Source organism: Orbicella faveolata, unplaced genomic scaffold (assembly GCF_042242905.1).
Source record: "Orbicella faveolata isolate gen_17 unplaced genomic scaffold, um_ofav_v1 contig_24, whole genome shotgun sequence".
In the NCBI taxonomy this organism is placed as follows: Eukaryota; Metazoa; Cnidaria; class Anthozoa; order Scleractinia; family Merulinidae; genus Orbicella; species Orbicella faveolata.
Genome location: NW_028301552.1, coordinates 6262501 through 6280000, shown reverse-complemented (window position 1 = coordinate 6280000; position 17500 = coordinate 6262501). Strand labels below are relative to the sequence as shown.

The 17500-nt window shown below is 38.5% G+C and overlaps 1 protein-coding gene across 1 annotated transcript in view; it reads right to left on the bottom strand.

Moving 5' to 3' along the window:
* Positions 1-117: 117 nt before the first annotated feature.
* The window catches only part of LOC110050605 (TNF receptor-associated factor 5-like), a 21609-nt gene continuing 4226 nt past the window's right edge, over positions 118-17500 (bottom strand). Inside the window, exons 2-7 of the mRNA XM_089290959.1 lie at positions 14754-14808; positions 11995-12096; positions 11455-11619; positions 10635-10709; positions 4431-4508; positions 118-3929 (exon numbers count right to left, since the gene is read on the bottom strand). Of these exons, the coding sequence (XP_089147085.1) occupies positions 2970-3929; positions 4431-4508; positions 10635-10709; positions 11455-11619; positions 11995-12096; positions 14754-14808 (1435 nt within the window). The 3' untranslated portion in view covers positions 118-2969. The remainder of the gene's footprint in view (positions 3930-4430; positions 4509-10634; positions 10710-11454; positions 11620-11994; positions 12097-14753; positions 14809-17500) is intronic.

Here is a 17500-nt window from a genome sequence, read left to right as displayed (position 1 = left end):
TATTAGCACCCCAGCACCCCCTACACCCCTACGCATGCGCCCAGGCGCAGAACCCCTACTCTATAACTACTCTGTAGTCCTATTGAATGCCATACAAATTAAAATAATAACAACAGCTATTATCAACGTCTATCGTATATTAAACGCTCAATTTTGGTTTGTACATTGCTTTTAATACCTGTAAATATATCTACAAAAGACTACCTTCTGTTTAAACCTCCTATTTACTTCACTGTCATCATCAAACTTCGCAAAGTAATATGAAAAGTTCATCTAAATTGATGCCGTGAAGTGTCTCGACGGAATAGAGCATAATGCCCTACAAAAGTAACTGAAAAGGGTAAAAAGTAATAATTCTGCAAAATGTTACTTACAAAGCTTCCGTTGTAAAAGACTAAAACAATGTATGTATCATGCAGGTTCTGTTCACATTACAACGTAGAGGAAAGATTGCAAAATGTGTTAAACTAGAAATTCGTGAAGATTCACTTCTGTTTATTAGTATTTTAGTATTTTCCACCGATGAATTCGAGCACTTTTTATGTGGCTATTTGCTCGTGGAAATGAGGAAAATTGGCCAATTTTTACTGTATGTGACAAATATGTTTGCTGAAAGCTGGTGTGTTAGCTTTCATGTGACAAATCATAGCTGTCACATACAAAAAACTTACTCGTGTAGACGGCTCATCACATAAAATGTGGCAAATATGTTCGTTAGCGCCATATTTTTCGGGGCCGACCAAGTTGCCCCGCATTCTTTTATGTATCTCTGCTGTCCAAGATCATTACTGGCGCACAAAGTTTCGAACTGTTGACAAATATTTATTTTGCCATCTACACATTACGTTGAAATGTGAACAAATCACTAGTAGCTCGTATGAAGAACTTTTAAATAAAGCTAATCTTACATCTTTACGTAACCACATACAGACTCCAAGATATTGCTATCTTAATGTTTAAGACCAAGAACAATTTGGTTTTAATATATATTTCAGAACTATTTAGTTGTAGTATGAGCAATTATAACATAACTAAAGCAAAACGCGCGCTCTGATTGGTTAATTTAGCGTCTACTATTTGCCCATGGGTGTACGCTGCTGACGTGTGTGCTAATGTTTACAAAGCAAATCTTTTGACAGACATTGTTTCCAAAGTAATGGCCGACGTCCTTCTGCCAGAAATGTGAAACTGTCTTCACAGTTGTCTGAAGATGAAACTTTATCGAGTTACTGGTGTGCAGTCAGTTGTCATGAATGAATTTTCGCGCGCTTGTTTTCTCTTATCATGTAAGACTACACGAGCATTTTTTGTGATGTAGCTCAATAAAAGGACTTCTGTTGTTCCAATGTCTCGATGTTATGTTATAAAAGAAATGGTAAACCCCATAGCGTGCACTATTGAGTTATGGATGCACTTGGGAGGTTTGCTAAGCACTCAAGAAGCTAGAGTTGCACGAGGCTATCGCTTCGTGCGACTCTTACGCTTCTTTCGTGCTTAGCAACCTCCCGCGTGCATCCATAACTCAATAGTGCACGCTATGGGGTTTACCATTTGTTAATTATAGCCTTAGGAATAAAGACAATTTTTCCTTGCCTAGATATAATAGCATTACCTACGGGAGACACAGTTTAAGATATACGGGTCCTTATATTTGGTGTAAGCTCCCAAAATCTATTAAAATAATTGAAACCTTGAATACTTTTAAATGTAAAGTGAGAAAGTTAGACCTTACAGATCGTTTAAGTAATAATAATTGCAAGGATTGTCATTCATGTAATAATGAGTTGTTCTTACACTTGTTATGCCGTTCAGTTAAATTCTGTGAATACATTGCTTTCAAGAAGCATGCATGCAGGCCGATAGGTTTGTGAGAACTACGATGCGTTCGAATCAAATCGAGCGGAAAAAAAGCTAACTGGCTCTAAAGGACCAGTTCATGAGTTCGATAATTAATATTTGCGAAGTTTATAATTTAACTGTGAAAGTTAATAACACAGTTAAGAGCACTTAATAAAGATGTGGTCTAAACTGGGTTTCTTATTGTTCTATTTTTTTTTTATAATTCTTATTCATTCTTGACAAATGCAATGAAATCACAACACAGAATTGTAACAAATAGAAAGTGGCTAAAGCAATTACGTATTGCCGTTGTGCCCTAACTAACATTATATGTGAGCGATTTCGGAAAAACATGCCCGCAAGGTTTCCGCCTGGATCCTGGCGCAGTCAGTTTAAGGCAACGACCTTAAACCCAGGAAGGGGGCGGGGCTCCGTCAAGACCAGTTTGGGGACATTTTCCAGGCCCTGGCCTACCTTCTGGTGGTTTTCTGGTGGCCAGCCATCAAAAGCAGGGGCATGGGGGGTATCTTGTACTGACACCTCGACTTAGCTAGACTTAATTGAGTTTTCAGTGTTAAATAACCTTGATATTGACTGTGCTTCTGGGTATTTTACTCATTTGTTGAACCTTGTTTGAGGGTTCTGTGTTGAGATGGCACCCTACTAGAGTGGTCCGTGCCTCGTGTATACGGGACGGGCCAATCCCCTAGCCAGGGAAGGGGGGTTATCAGATGACTTCTGAGCTGTGGGACTGTATTTGAGCCAATACGGGGATGTTTTTGCGAATACGTTCAGATGTATATAGGTAAATAGTCCTAATTAAGGTATCAGTTAATTTTACAGTTCTAGTATTAAATTTGGATTTTTACTTTACTCTATCCAGAAATCTTGGACTTTCAAAAACGTTCGATAACCATCAAAATCGACTCAAAATCAGTTAAAACCAGTTACTAAAAAGTGCACAAAATGAAATAACCTGAACTATATAAAGTTACATTTTATTGATAAAACAAGGAAATTCCAAGTTGAAAAAGCATGCCTGTTAATATACTGTCGTCACGAAAACATCATTTTCCAAGAACATTAACATGCCACGACACTGACAGCCTTTAAGGTGTAAACAGTCAAAGCTAAAACCATGACGTGTAAGCTTTTGGTGAATCTACTTGAACTTTAATAAATAAGGTGTCGTCAACAAGAAAGCTTCGTGTCCTTAGGTGGTTATGTGATACAAATTTTGGGAATCCAAACCATGAACGGCCTTCCTGTTCTACAGGCTTTTCAAAGACTTTCTTATTTGGGTCTGCAGTAAATTCCGAAGAAACGTTTTGTCGTTGATTTGGATTATCTTGCTGATCGATTAATGTAAATGTTACATGCTTTGAGAACCCCCAGGGTAATATGGCGTCATATTCACCTTTCACCACAGCAATAAATATGGAGAGATGAGTGTTCTTTCCAATACCATTACCATTTGGATACAACCCTAGCATCAATTTGTAACCATAAGCGTAAAATGGAACACTTTCAATGCACCTCTTTACATTGTTTTTTCCTTGCCTCAATTTGTCTTCAAAGCTTGTTATCTTCCATATTAAAGTGCGGGATTCCTCTGTATCCACCTCTAATATCAATAGTTTATTGCTAAGGTCAGTGTTTAACGAGTCAAATTTGTCATCAAGTTCCTTCTTTACCATTCCCACATTCTGGACTCTATCTTCAAGTAACATCGGGCAAAACGTTAAAAACACTAGTCCTAACACCATACAAGCCAAAAATATTTCGCCCTCCCTACGTATTTTCTGCTCTAGTTTTGTTTCACACGTTTTTACTTTTTGTTCAAGCTGCTTTTGAAGGACACCAACTCTCCGTTGGTGTTCCTGTTGCAGGGAATCTACTTTGTATTGATGCTGGTGTTGAATATCTTTTAATTTATCTTTAAGTCGTTCGTTTACCCTCTCTTCAAGTCTGTCGAAAAGTATTGCCTTCTCTTTTAATTTTTTCTGAGTCTCCCGTAACTCACCGCACGCTAAATCGAGGTGATCTTGAGTTGCATGGTTAATATGTGAGTCAAGTTGATGTCTCTGCACCTGGAAATAAAATGCTATAGTTTTAACTATTTCTTTCACAAGAACAAAGCTACTAATTCATACCTATTATAATTGCAACGTCTTTCGTTCCTATTAAGCCATTCTCGTTTTTTCTTCTTTTCAGCGTCCCATAGATTTTTTGATTTTAGATCAAGGTATGTACCTTGATCTTCTCATGAAACTATAGGAGGTCCCTAGCTAGTCAGTGGTAATGTTGTAGGGTACCGCAAATCTCCTTATAGAGACCACTCAATGAACACAGCGATCACCAAGTGCAATTTCTAGTGCCCTGACAAACGCGCTGTCCTCGGTTGCACTACGTTACACTTCCAGGGTAAAAAACGTTCACCTGTCATTACTGAACTGGTTCCTTAGTCAGTGTGACAACTAAAAACCAATTAATCCTCTTAAGAGCTTGCCTTGGCGATTGGGAAATGTACAAACCTGCAGGGATAACTTAGTCATAATGTGGCTGTATTTAACTTAGCCTAAACATTTTACCTCTGTGCGGCAGCCCATCCACGCATATGGACACGGGATTTTGGCCAAAGGACAATCATTTTCAATGTGATTTGAAACCTGCAAGAAACGATGACATGAGCACATTTGGCTGACGCTGTTTACAGTCAAAGTTGTTGTACTGCTGTCCGTTGTTGACAACTTTTTGGCATCTTTTTAACAATAATGCTAATTAACAATAAAACTTTGAACCCGAGGTTACTATTTAACAATTAGATTATAAGCTCGAGATTTCAGTCTGTGCGTGAGGTGATAGTTGACGAGGCTGGAGGCCAAATCAACTATCATTTCAAAGAAATCTCGAGCTCATAATCTAATATTTTTAGTAGAATTCTACTAAATTCCTTCAAATCATTTCCAATCATTTCTCAACGTAGTATTGTATAAACTTCATGCTTGCAGTTGTGCACGCGCGTTCATCACTTTATTGAAAAATTGTGAGGTTTTAAAGTGTATATGACATGAAAAATAATTTCTGCTTCTTTGAAAGGCCTTTCAAAATACAGAAGAATGGCGTTTTTCTTTTTGAAATATCTTTTGTCGTTTTAGAGATACTGACGTTTTCCTATTATGCAAATTAGAGCAGTGATGACGTCATAAGGTTTGCAACTAAAAAGTGGTAAAATACTGAATAAACGATATCTCTAAAAATATTTAAGCATTGTTCTTGAAACTTGGCACCACAAATGTGCATCACAAATGTGCATCACAAAAGAAACAAGACTTGTTGTAACTTAAACGAAAAAAAAAAGTGATTGATGACACATCTAAGTCATGATAATTAATCACAAAGAAATGGCGAAAAGCAACATTCTAATAATTGCCGAAGACCAAACAAGGCAAGACAAGAGGGAGTACTGAGGTGACGCACCGTTTCTCGAGGAATTTTTGCTTTGCAGTTGTTTAGACACCCCAGCTGGGAAACGTTCACATGTTTCAAGATGATCCTGCAGCTCCCGCAATTAAATTAAAACACCGCAATGTTCGTAAATTTTCCCTACCAAAACACCTGAGATGGGGGGGGGGGGGGGGAGCAGGTAGGCAATGGGAAAGGACTCCCATATAAAAAAGATGGGGGTGCTCGTGGGAAATTTTGAAAAGAACCCCTAAGAGGTACCAAGATCCCGTTTTTTGGGCGTGGCTTGAAACGTTTTTCACCCCTAAGAGGTATTAACTCTAAAACAAAACTCCGGTCGTAGTATTTTCGGCTCACTACCCTTAAAGGGGGCAGTCTAGTAAAATTTTAGAGAAATATGGTAAGCGTCTTTAAAGAAACAGACCTCTGTAAAAATTTAATAAAAGACGATGAAATTTTCATCAGAGCATCCTCTCAGGAAGATCTACTCAAAATAATGTGAATTGCGATGGAGTGGTTAAAAAAATAGAGGATATTACATGGCCGTGCGGAGATACGAAATTTATCTTTGAGAACAGAAATTTCGTATTTCCAAGCGACCATGTAATTTTCTTTTCATTATATAAAATTCTCACAATACATAACGACGTTTTTGGCGATTTTCCGACGATTTCCGACCACTTCCCGAAGATTTCCAAACATTCTTCAAAAAGTGTCCGAAGGCCCGATGAACGTTTCCGAACATTTTCCGAAATTTTCTGAAGATGTCCCAAGATTTCCAAAGCCAAGCGAAGATTGCTAAAGACTTCCGAGGAAGATCTGAAGATGTTTCCATCATACACTAACAGATTTATGTGCAGAATAGGGAAGAAAATTTTATCAAGAATGGCATCTTCACATGTGTGGATAAAAAGGATATCCTCACATGTGGGGATATCGTTTTTATCAATTTGTTACCACTCGGTATACCAATAACTTTTACATAATAGCTAATAATTAACCTCTTTATTAAATCCAGTTTGAAATCACTGGGTATCCTAGCAATCTGATTGGCTCTCAGCGGTGCGATTTATTCCCGAATTGTCTTATTTGTTGCTCTAAATTGCATCTTTTTTCTCAGCCAATGAGAATGGGCAGTAAAACAAAACAACCAATCAGATTTCAAGGTTAGTTTAGGGCAAATAATAAAAATTCAGGAAAAGAAAGACAAAAAGCCATTGTGTGGCGAATTTTGCAACTTTTATGGCCAAAACTTTGTCGTTGCTGTTGTTGTTGTTGTTGTTGTTTTTTGTTCGACACGTGCTCAAGATCCGTATGATACCGAGTCCAACAAAACATAAACAAAAGAAAACCGCACAACAACAAATTAGGGGTCATCTCAAGAAGGTAGATGTTTCCAGGTTTCGGGTAGTTTCAAACGAAGCAATACAAGTACTCAACTCTGTCGCTGTTAATAACCATTGTCAAAATACGCCCCGCTCCGTAAAACAGTGAACGACTTCGAAGCTAATGCCAGTCCTGCCATCTTGGAAATATCTTGAAACAAACGACGCCGCAAGAACTTCACAAGGTCCTGAGTATAAAGTTCCACGTTGAGTTCACAAAAAAAAGGATGATAACGAGCTGGAATCCCTTAAAATCATGCAGAGTGCCATTGAACGGTATTTAAAAGAGAAAAACTATCCATTGGGCATCTTGCGCTCGGGGGAGTCTCACAACTTCAAAGAAATCCATCGCAGAATTACACAGGCTGCTCCTTCAAATTCCTTTTCCAAAGACAAAGAGCCTCAAGTTTGAGCCTCAACCACAGAAGAATGGAAGGCTCTCCATTATTGATTCAGGTGACGAGAATTGAACTTTGATGCATGAAGTTGTTTGTTTTCGTGCTGACTTCAGAACTGCCTGTTCCTTTGTTATGCTCTAATGAGTTTTCGTCATATGTCATCGTTTTGCATAATAAATGCGATGTACAGGCGTTTCCGATTCCGCTATTTTTAACACATTTCCTACTGGAACTATACACCAAAACCTAAAATTTAGGGCGATAGAATTGTGCGATTTCAAAATGGATCCGAATAAAACGGCAACTGAACTTCGTGTCGTGCAGTTTTGTCTGACATCATACTTGTGATTTCAAATCGAACTCGCGCTCGTTCGATTTTGAAATCACGCGTATGATTTCAGACCAAATTGCAACTCAGTTCAATTACCATTATGAATTTGATATTATTAGCTGGGAGTTGCTGTCTGCCCCACATACTTTTCAGCACAAATTAAATTCAAGGAAAATAGCGTTTACTCTCCAGGCGTAACTAACATGGGTTGCACTATGATCCTATGGAGCAGATTTGGTGTATGGCCATTGGTGTTGCCATGCCAACCAAACACTTTCTTATACAGATATAGAAGAAATATCTCCTCAAGTATTTAACTTAATGGGTAGGGACAGACACCTACTACCGCAAAAGGGTAGTTTTGAGAAAAATGCTGTTAAAAATGGCAGAAAGAAAAATTTCACTCTTTAACCAGTGTCACACCTCTTGGATGTGCTTCTAGTAAAATAAACCACCAAAATATATGCTTTTAACTGTTTGGATACTGAAAAAAGGAAAATAAACTATTTTGAATTAATTTTAAGACTCATAGGAGCTAAAAATTAAAGGCTCCAGCCTCATAAGTGCTGCCTTTTTTCCGAAGTCTCATGTTTTCATCCCTTTTTCTTGCTCGGCTCCTGGTCAGTCGTTATTTTTTATGTTGTTCCTGGGACCCGTTTCTCGAAAGCCCCGGAAACTTTTCGGGTCCGTAAAGCCATTTTTAGTCCATCTGTATCTAAAAACGGAGAAGTGTATACGCCTGAAACTTCTTGTATGAAGGGAACTTTTCTTCATATAGGGAATATGTGAATAAAACAGCTCTGTAATCGTAAGGTTCGAGATTTTGCTATGGCTTTACGGGCCCGAAAAGTTTCCAAGGCTTTCGAGAAACGGGCTCCTGGATCCTCTTTTCTGCCTGAGAAACTCAAAATCAGAATCTCTTCTTTTGCTTGCAATCTTTGCGTAGGTTCCAACGCCAATACCAACCTTGACCATCATATCATGTTTTGCTTTTGCACCACAGCTGAAATGTGACCACACCCATTTCTTAAGAAGTATATACTGTCGGCCTGTTGATATCGTTTCCTTGGTTTGACCTCAGAACTGCATTGTTGGCACTGCGATACCCGGTGGCAAGGAATTCTTTCATGTCACAGCTACCACAAATAGCATACAAGCTGCTGTTTAGACCAGATCTGTCACTTTCACTCTCCACTAACCCAATGGAGGTTAAAAGAAAGATAAAGTATAATAAGATCTATTTTTAAGCTTCGCATAACTTCTGAAAAAAATTCACAGCGGCTTTAGGGAACTGATCCACGAAGAAAGAGGAATAAAAGTTTATTTTATTTCATTTCACTTGATGCCCAATCTTGGCTGACTGAATGAATTCTCTCGAAAAACTCTCGAAGGCTTCCCATGTGCACAAACCGATACCCCTCTGAAACAGGCATTTGAGAAGAAAAACTCTCATCAGATCCACTTTCAAAGTCACTTTCTTGTAGCTTTTTCGAAAAGACAGAGGCAAGCGGCTCCGGAATTTGTTCGCTAACCGCGCGGCATCCTCACCAACAAAGATGAGCTCTACTCTAGGTCTCTTAAAAACTTTTCTTTTGTTAACACTACCACTTTTTCTTTAGAAATCATAGTTTCACACCAGATCTATTCCCTTTCGACATGATTATTCGCTAATAAACAAGCCGAAACAAGTTGCTTCTGCCCTGACTGGGATAAATCCGGCCGCGTAGAATTTGACTGAGGGACCTGGCCTTAACACGGTAAAAAGGAAGGCAAGAATCGGATTTTACGATAACTACATAAATTCTCCCGCACTTATTGGTTAATTTTCATTGTCAGTAAGCGGACAGACGCATGAATTTTAATTTATTCGATGCGGCAACGAGCGAGAGCGGACAATTTGACAATTTGTAATCGTGAAAAACAAATCATGGGAAATCAGTTTTTCGTGCGTCTGTCCTGTTATTGACAACAAATTTTAGTCATAGCATCGTCAAAGTAGTCTGCGGATCACGAGGCGATCAACAGGTACTTTGACAATGTTATGACGAAATTCATGATTAATAACAGGACGAAATAACGAATAATAACGCATAAAACCTGACATCAATTTGTTAATTAGAAAAATCTAGAACTAACTCTGAAATGAAAGGGTTATGGGCTGGTATGTAGTCAAGTTCGCTACCAATCAAGCAAACGTGAATGGTCATTAATGTTGCTGAAGCTTCTGCTAGCTGCTGATGATGATGACGCTGATGATGATGAGGATGATGATGATGATGATGATGACGACGACGACGACGACGACGATGATGATACAATTCAAATAGGGCCATAAAACACAATACAATGTGCCAATGCAATGTAATACGATACAATAAAATGTAATGCAATGTAATACAATAGATCGTTTTCACGTGACGTCATCACTTTCTAAAATCCAAAACTAAAGAGCCACCAAAGTTTTTATCCTCGTCAGGCATAAGAGGCGGTATATTTATATCTGTTTACAATTTTACAGCTCAATAACGTGCTTCGTTTGGAATCCAGAGCATTTTGAATTTCAGGGTTATGGAGGTGCGTGACACAAGGCTACGATCGAGTTCGTCGAAAAATATATACTTATCTCGTGATTTTGAGCCTTTTTAGAAGTTAGAGCAATAGGAAAAGTACTTACGTAAATGCTTGTTTGATCAGTACTGATAATCAGTCGCCTAGATAGCCAAAGGAAGTTCCAGATGTTTACACTATTTTCCGGCCGCCATATTGGTGTACCACGGAGGTACACCAACATGGCGTTTTCATACTGGGCTCTGTAAATATCTGCGAAACATTTCGACGAATATCTGAGGTTTGGGGAAACGCAGAGGCCTAAAACTTGGAGAAGTGTCTTATTTAGTTATCTTCTATAACATCATAATTTCATAGCTTTTTCCAAAGGATGGTTTTCGACATAATTTTTTATTGCGTGACAGTGAAAACGATCTATACAATGCAATACAATGCAATGCAATGTAATGCAACAAAATGCAAATACAATAAACTTAATTTAAACATGGTAAGGATTAAAGCTGCAAGCTTGTGGGCCCGTGTTGAAAATGAATTTAAGAAGACAAGTAAGGAGGAGGAAGAGGAGGATGACAATGGTGCTGCTGATTATGTTGTGTTGTTGCAATTAGTCATTGAGTTTAAAAGAAGACACAGATTCGTCGCCCTCACCTTGTCTCTCAGTAAAGCGCCGCACTTGTATGGGCAGGGTAATGGACGCAATTTACATTTCTCTCGGACATGATCCTAAAAGTAAAAAAGAAATCAATATCTCTCAATTCTCATAATATCACCTGAGTATACAATTTTTGTACAATAGGCTAAAAGCATCACATTTCTTTTTCCAGAAAATGGCAAAACCTTGCGTTGTTTCCCGCAGTGGAGTTGACTAACTGTACACGTTTAGTACATAAAATAAATAAATAAATAAATAAACAAATATTGACGTACCAAATATGGAGGGTTTCATGTTTTTGTCACCATCATATTTCTCAATAGGTAAGAAACATTTTGCCCATATTTAAGCGATTTTCTTAGTGACTTTTGCTCATAATCAGTTGGAAAAGCTTTCTTACAAATGTGCGAAACGAAGAGCTTATTCTAATTTTTCCACGTAAAAAAAGGGCAAACCCTTAGAGTGGAAGTGAAGAGCAATTTAGATCATGAGTTTGATGAGCCAATCAGGGCGCGATAAATGCACTGTACATCATTTTGGTATATGCTAAGACGAGTATTTCCGTATTTGCATACTGACAACATGTGATCACTTTTAATTTTCCAGTTATATTAAATCGATGATTTGTAGGAAAGTACACAATTAAAACTATCCAATGAAGAAGAACTGATCATGATAATTCCTTTATTTATTAAGAAGCCAATTTGAAGGTTTGTTGAGCGCATACTGACTGGTTTCAAGATCATTCAGCTCAAACTGTATCTAGTTAAAGTTTTACAATCTATTTAAGCATAGCTCTCATCGGTTTATTGTTACCTCCATTTGACACTTTGGGTGTTGCTCATTGCAGAATTCACACAGTATAATCCTCCACTGGCACGTGACACTCACGTGTTCACTGAGGTCTTTGCTTTTCAATATAACTGGACAGTTTTTATTGGTGCAGGGAACATCACTGAAAGGGCAGGATGCCAAGTGAGTCTGTCGGAAAACCAACACGCTTTGGTTAAGATCGTTTACCTTCAATAGATCACTTCTTCACCATCTATATTATTTAAAACAAGTCAACAATCATTCATTTGAAAACTCATACGTCACAGCACGCCGTTGTCTACTCTATACTTAGTGCGTACGTGTACGTACGCGCTTTTTTCACATCCTGAAGATGGGCTAAGCCCGAAACGTCTAGTTTACATGTACGCTACTATTTCACGCTTTCAAGAGCTTTTTCAGCCTTATGTTTAGTTCATCGTGATGTCGACCTGAGCTGGGAGTTGACTTCCAGGAGGGAGATTTATTGTTCAAATTTGATGGTGCTATTTCTCCTTCCACTGATATTAAACAAACAATCTGTACCTCTTTTTGTCTTAATTCACCAGTCCACCCACAACCATCACTTGGACATTTTATGATTAACGATAGAACCTTCCGCTCCGTTGCTTTGTCCGGAAAGATATCCTAAAAGGAACAGAAAGTCTATGACTATTGAGGGATCGAGTGGTACAATTTCATAAAGAACGCTGAATTATGCTTGAACACGTGCCCTTTCGCCGAATGTAAGGAAGCATGCACATTGATCAATCATTACGAATAATTGCTTAAAAATTAATTAGCGATTACAGTTAAATAATAAAACTAATTTCTAACAACAACCTTTTGGAGGAAGAGTGATCGGTCTATAGAAAGGGTTGAGAGAAGTTATAATAAAGGGTTTACGGTAATATAACCTGTTCAAAGGGTGGGGAATGGTCCCTCAAAACCTCTGGGTCTCGCAAAATTTCACGGGCTCGCAGTGTCGTTTTTTAGGAGTTATGTACATAGTTACGCGATTTCTTCACAACGCTGTCTCGCGATCTCGTTTCTTTGCATGGTTGAGGAAGTCTCGAAGTCCCGTAATTGTTTGCTTGTTTTTATAAATGACGTCTTCTCGTCACTAAGTATATTGAATTTTAATAACGCAACTTCCAATTTTGCAAGAAAAGGTCAATCCGAAATTCTCCTTGATTGTCTGAATGCCACCAAAAGTACCGCAACGTCATTTTGGCGCTAGAAATTAAAAACAGGGAGCGTGTTTTAGGATATCACAACGTATAGTGTTATGGTTGAATTTCCAATTCCAGATGGTCTCCGTGTGGCAATTTAAAAAGTCAAAGTGTGGTCGGGCTTGCAAAGAAAACGCTCGTCTCAGTGTCTAGCAAAGTCTCGCGTTTACCATTCGCTGTCCCTTGTTAAAGTGCACCTAACCCCCAAATTTTTTTTTCGCTAAAACGAATCTACATGTTAGTTGAAATGCTTCTACGAAAACATTTGTGGATTCGGTTAAATCCTCGATTTTCTGTGCCCCAACGAAATCTCGAAAATAGCCTCAAAACACCGCCATTTTGTTTCATGACCGAGTTTGAGGAGAATGGGTCCAGCGGCTGTTGTGACGTCTACCCAGGAAGGTCGAATATCTCACGTCCATTCATTTCCCTCAGGATGCTGCAATACACATTCAAAATGTGCGCAGAAATGCCTTCCAGAAGTGCTATCGGCTGTTGCAGCAATATCCCAGATCTAAAAAAAGATATACTACACAGTTTACTGGCGATGATCGGTCAATGGTACAATAAAGACATAACGATGATTGATTTTGTCGAACCGAAACTAGCGAACTGAGTCTGCGAGAATCATTGAAGAACTCTCACTGGAATTTGTTCCGCAGACTTACAAACGCTCTTTTCAAAATTTTCTGCTTAAAGCCAACCAGCAATTTGAAATAGTACCGACAACCCATATCTCCCAGTCCCGCAGTATTTATAAAATAGCCGGCAAAGTTGAGTGATCAATCAAGAAGCGTTACGACCAAATATACTGATGTGTAAATAGGTCGCAACTGAACGCCGCCAAGCAGCACTTATTTCTCTTTCGATTTAGATAAAAGTCGAAGATTAATCCTTTCGAGTTACATGATAACAAAATTGTTACTCTCACAGAGTTTTTCGAAGGTTTGGAAATCAGCAGTGCGGCAAACATTCTATACATTAGTGTCGAAAATATGACTGCGTAACATTATCTGCGGACCGGATAGGGAACACATCCTTTTCGTTTGTCCGCCGAATTTCACTGCAAACTTTGAAAAAAATTTACACCGGTTATTTGGAGTTACGACTTAAAACGTGTGGCTATGTGAAATCGGTAAATGCATGAAATGTTTCCTTCCGCCTTGCTTCCCGTAGCTTCAAAAATACAAGTCCAAACAATTCTACGATTTTCAATCGATCTAAGCCAGTGTTTTGGAGGTCATCAAGTCTCGAAAACTGCAACACTTACGTCGCTCTTATAAACATGAAGCATTCCAGAAAGTAAAACAGAAACTGGATTTAATAGAACAACCATACCTTGACAAAATACATTCTCGCTAAGGACAAATGTAAACGGGTTATAAACAAGCGTGGGAGTCTTGTGTTTAGGTGACGAAATTACCATCCAAGGCAGTCCTTGAGTTTTCTTTCCTGCTTTTCGTTTGCCTGCTCCTCCACTTCGTATCTAGCTTTCCATTCCTAATATACAAGCAGCTCGTCCGCAAATAAGTCTTCCCCGTCGTCGCTTGAAATATTGAAAATTGTTCTCAAAGCTCTAAGCAGTGAGTTCACAGTTATCGAACGTGCTCGATCGAAGTTTATTTCGGTGTCTTCCGAATCGAAACCTAACTCTGACTCCAGTGACGAAAACGAAATGATTCTGAAACAAAACTTGGACGTTTTAGTCCCAAAATATATTGGAGCGATTAGGTTCAATTTGTCTTCCATTTTCTCGAGCAAATACAGAGAGCTGACTGAGGCGCCATTATATTTGGTTCCTGGGTAGACGTCATCTACAACCACCGCCCCAGACTCCCTGAAACGCGGTCGTGTAACACTTCAGGCGCGACTTTGAAAGGGCATAGAAAATCGAGGATTCAACCAAATTCAAAATTTTTTTTCGCCCAAATGCTTAAAAAAAACAAGTGGATTCGTTTTAGCGAAAAAAGATTTTGGGGCTAGGTGCACTTTTAAGACTCTAACGGGTCCTATTTCAATGAAACAAACAGCGATGGTTATGGACTTGTGCACATTAAAATGCATTTAATATACCTCACGGTTCAAGGTCTGCCTGTCCGCGGGACAAGTTAAAGGTTCGCCTACTTGCCTGTTAAAAAAGAAATGATAAGAAGAAAATCAAAGTAATTCCCTCAGTCCTACTTCGTATTAATACCGTACAAATTACTAGTTCCTTGTTTTCAGACCGTTATGCTTTATCTACAGAGATTTTGTACGCGCCTACATTTTTCTGACTTAAGCGATCCTTCTCGCAGGGTCCCAAATTAAAGCGCGTAGGGTAAGAGGTAGGGGGAAGGGGGAAGGGGGGAGATGTCCATGGAGCCCTAAAGCCCGAACGTTTTGGTTGCTGAGCCTGGAGCCCCCTCATTTCACAGCGCGGAGCCTTGATCTTTTTTAGATAAGAAGTCGGGAGCCCTGAAAGCTTTTCTGTGAAGCCCAGACCCCGAAGTATTAAGATTCAATCAGTTTTAGTGCCCAGTAAAGGCATTTACTGAAGAGAAAGTGTAAGAGATAAGAGAAACATGCTTTTCTTTTGCCATTTGTCCAGTGTGTTACGCAATTATCATATTCCCATTTTTTTAATTTAAAGTATCTTCTCTTAAGACGAAGGATGTCCGAAATAAATCAGTTTATCAAAACAGCTACCAAGACTTCTATGTTTGATTAAAGGGTCAGTCACATATTGCACCCCTTGATTTGCAAATAGTATTTGAAACGCACAGTTTAAATTTAATTTGTTCTCAAAGAGAGATAACGTTCTGCAGTAAAATGTCATCTTTATCAAAACAACAACAACTTCGATCAATTCATGCTAATTCCTATTCTCCGGTAAATGACTTCAATTATGGAATTAATTAAGTTCCTTCTGAATTCGGTGCACAGTAATCGTGGATTTAAATTTTTGATTGCCAAATCAAACCATGAAAAAAGGTTGTACACATGTATTTAGTAACTTCTCTTACTTACATGTATCAACCTCTGGGATTGATAGTAAGTTTAATAGGAGAGAGTATGGATTTAATTATTAAAAATGCTTTTCGCCAGTAAAATACAAATTAAATATTTTTTTCTGGATTTTTTAATTTGTTAACCAGTAGATTTTTCTCAAGATGTACTTATTTTAATAATAACACTGACAAAAGTTCAAATGAGGCCTGAAACTACTGTGAAGTTGATGCTAAAATCCTTTAAAGTCCAAACTTTTTTGAGGCGATCCACGGCATCATCAGGGATAAGAAATACATTCCGCATAAGGCTTCTATACAAATGGAAAGTAAAAATGTGTGAAAAGGGTAGGAATGTGAATTGTATAAAACAAATATGGTAAGGTACAAATATGAATAAGAAATAAAATATTTTTCTGGAAATAGGATTTTTATGCCCTTTCTCTGCTTGTGTATTGTTTTATTCAGAGAGGGCCTGGGACAGGCAGGGGAGACATTAGTACAATGCAGTCGACCCCCCTGTAAGGGTTTCGCGTAGATCACATGACCCACCAAGCCATGTGCTTCTCATTGCGTCCCTGTTAGTCTGCGGTGCAAGACGTGTTTTCGTACTCCCTCCTTCTCCCCAGGTCCTATCCACGGTTTTCCTTTCAAGTATGTTTTAGTGTATGCGTTTTTAGTGCCCACACCTTTACTGGGCCAAAATTCTTATGAAAGATTGTTAAGGAAATTTGATGTTTGAATAAAAGCGGCTATGGGCAAAGGCCCATAGCCATATTAGCCCAATCATTTGATTTGTTTTATAGTAGCCCAGTAAACAGAGCTCAGGCAAGGCAGCACTGGGGTGTGTTCTTTTAGGGCGGAGAAAAAGGACATAAATGAGTATATGATCTAATGGGTGAGTGTCGACACTATACAAAGAGTCTCTCTAAATATGCTGAAATAGTCATTAGAACAAAAGTATCCAACGAGTTATACTTATTTGAACTTCCCCTGTCTGCCCTGTCGAATCGCTGTTTTTTAACTGCCTGAAATTGAACGCTAGGGAAAAAAAGATAGAGTGCACAGCACACACGATATCAAGCACAAACTGACGAAATACCTGACAAGGTGCCGAAAACTAGCCTGTAAGAGCATCCCGTTTTTCTCCTCTTAAAAAACCAGATGCCCTCGCAGGCTAGCCGGAAACGGGCAAACGGTAGCGGATATGGCCACGTGACCAGTTTTCGCATCATTTATCACGTTTTTCTTTTGTTTACACCTTGTAAAGAAATACAAAAGAAAAATATAACAGTGCTAAACTTTTAATTCCATCTTATCCGCTGTCGATGGCGTTTTGCTAGCAGAGCGTTTTAGAATCATGTCGAGGAATCCTGACTTAAGGTGAATATTTCAATTTCTGGCTGAAATTGAAATAAGTATTTATGATGAAACAAATATTACATCAAGTTCATAGTATTAACAAATTAGATTTGACAGGACTTTCGCAGTGCGGTGTATATATGGTTAATTATTCTGTCGATTTATCAATCAATTTTAGGCTTGTGCATATGTAACGGAAGTCTTAACGATTTTTTTCAATATTTTAGCTTTTTTAGCCAATTTTGGCCTCTCCATATTCATTATATTTTAATATTTGTTTTCTAGTGATATACCTGTAAACTAGCTGGTGAACTATTGTAGTACACCACCACAGCTAAGTGTATATTCACATTAAACCAGTATTGTATTGTATCCTGTTTTTTGGTAAGTTCCAGGTATTATTATACATTGAACTCACTATCTCTTTTCTGATTGGGCGAAAGCGTACAGTGAATTTTCGAAATCAGCGCCTTT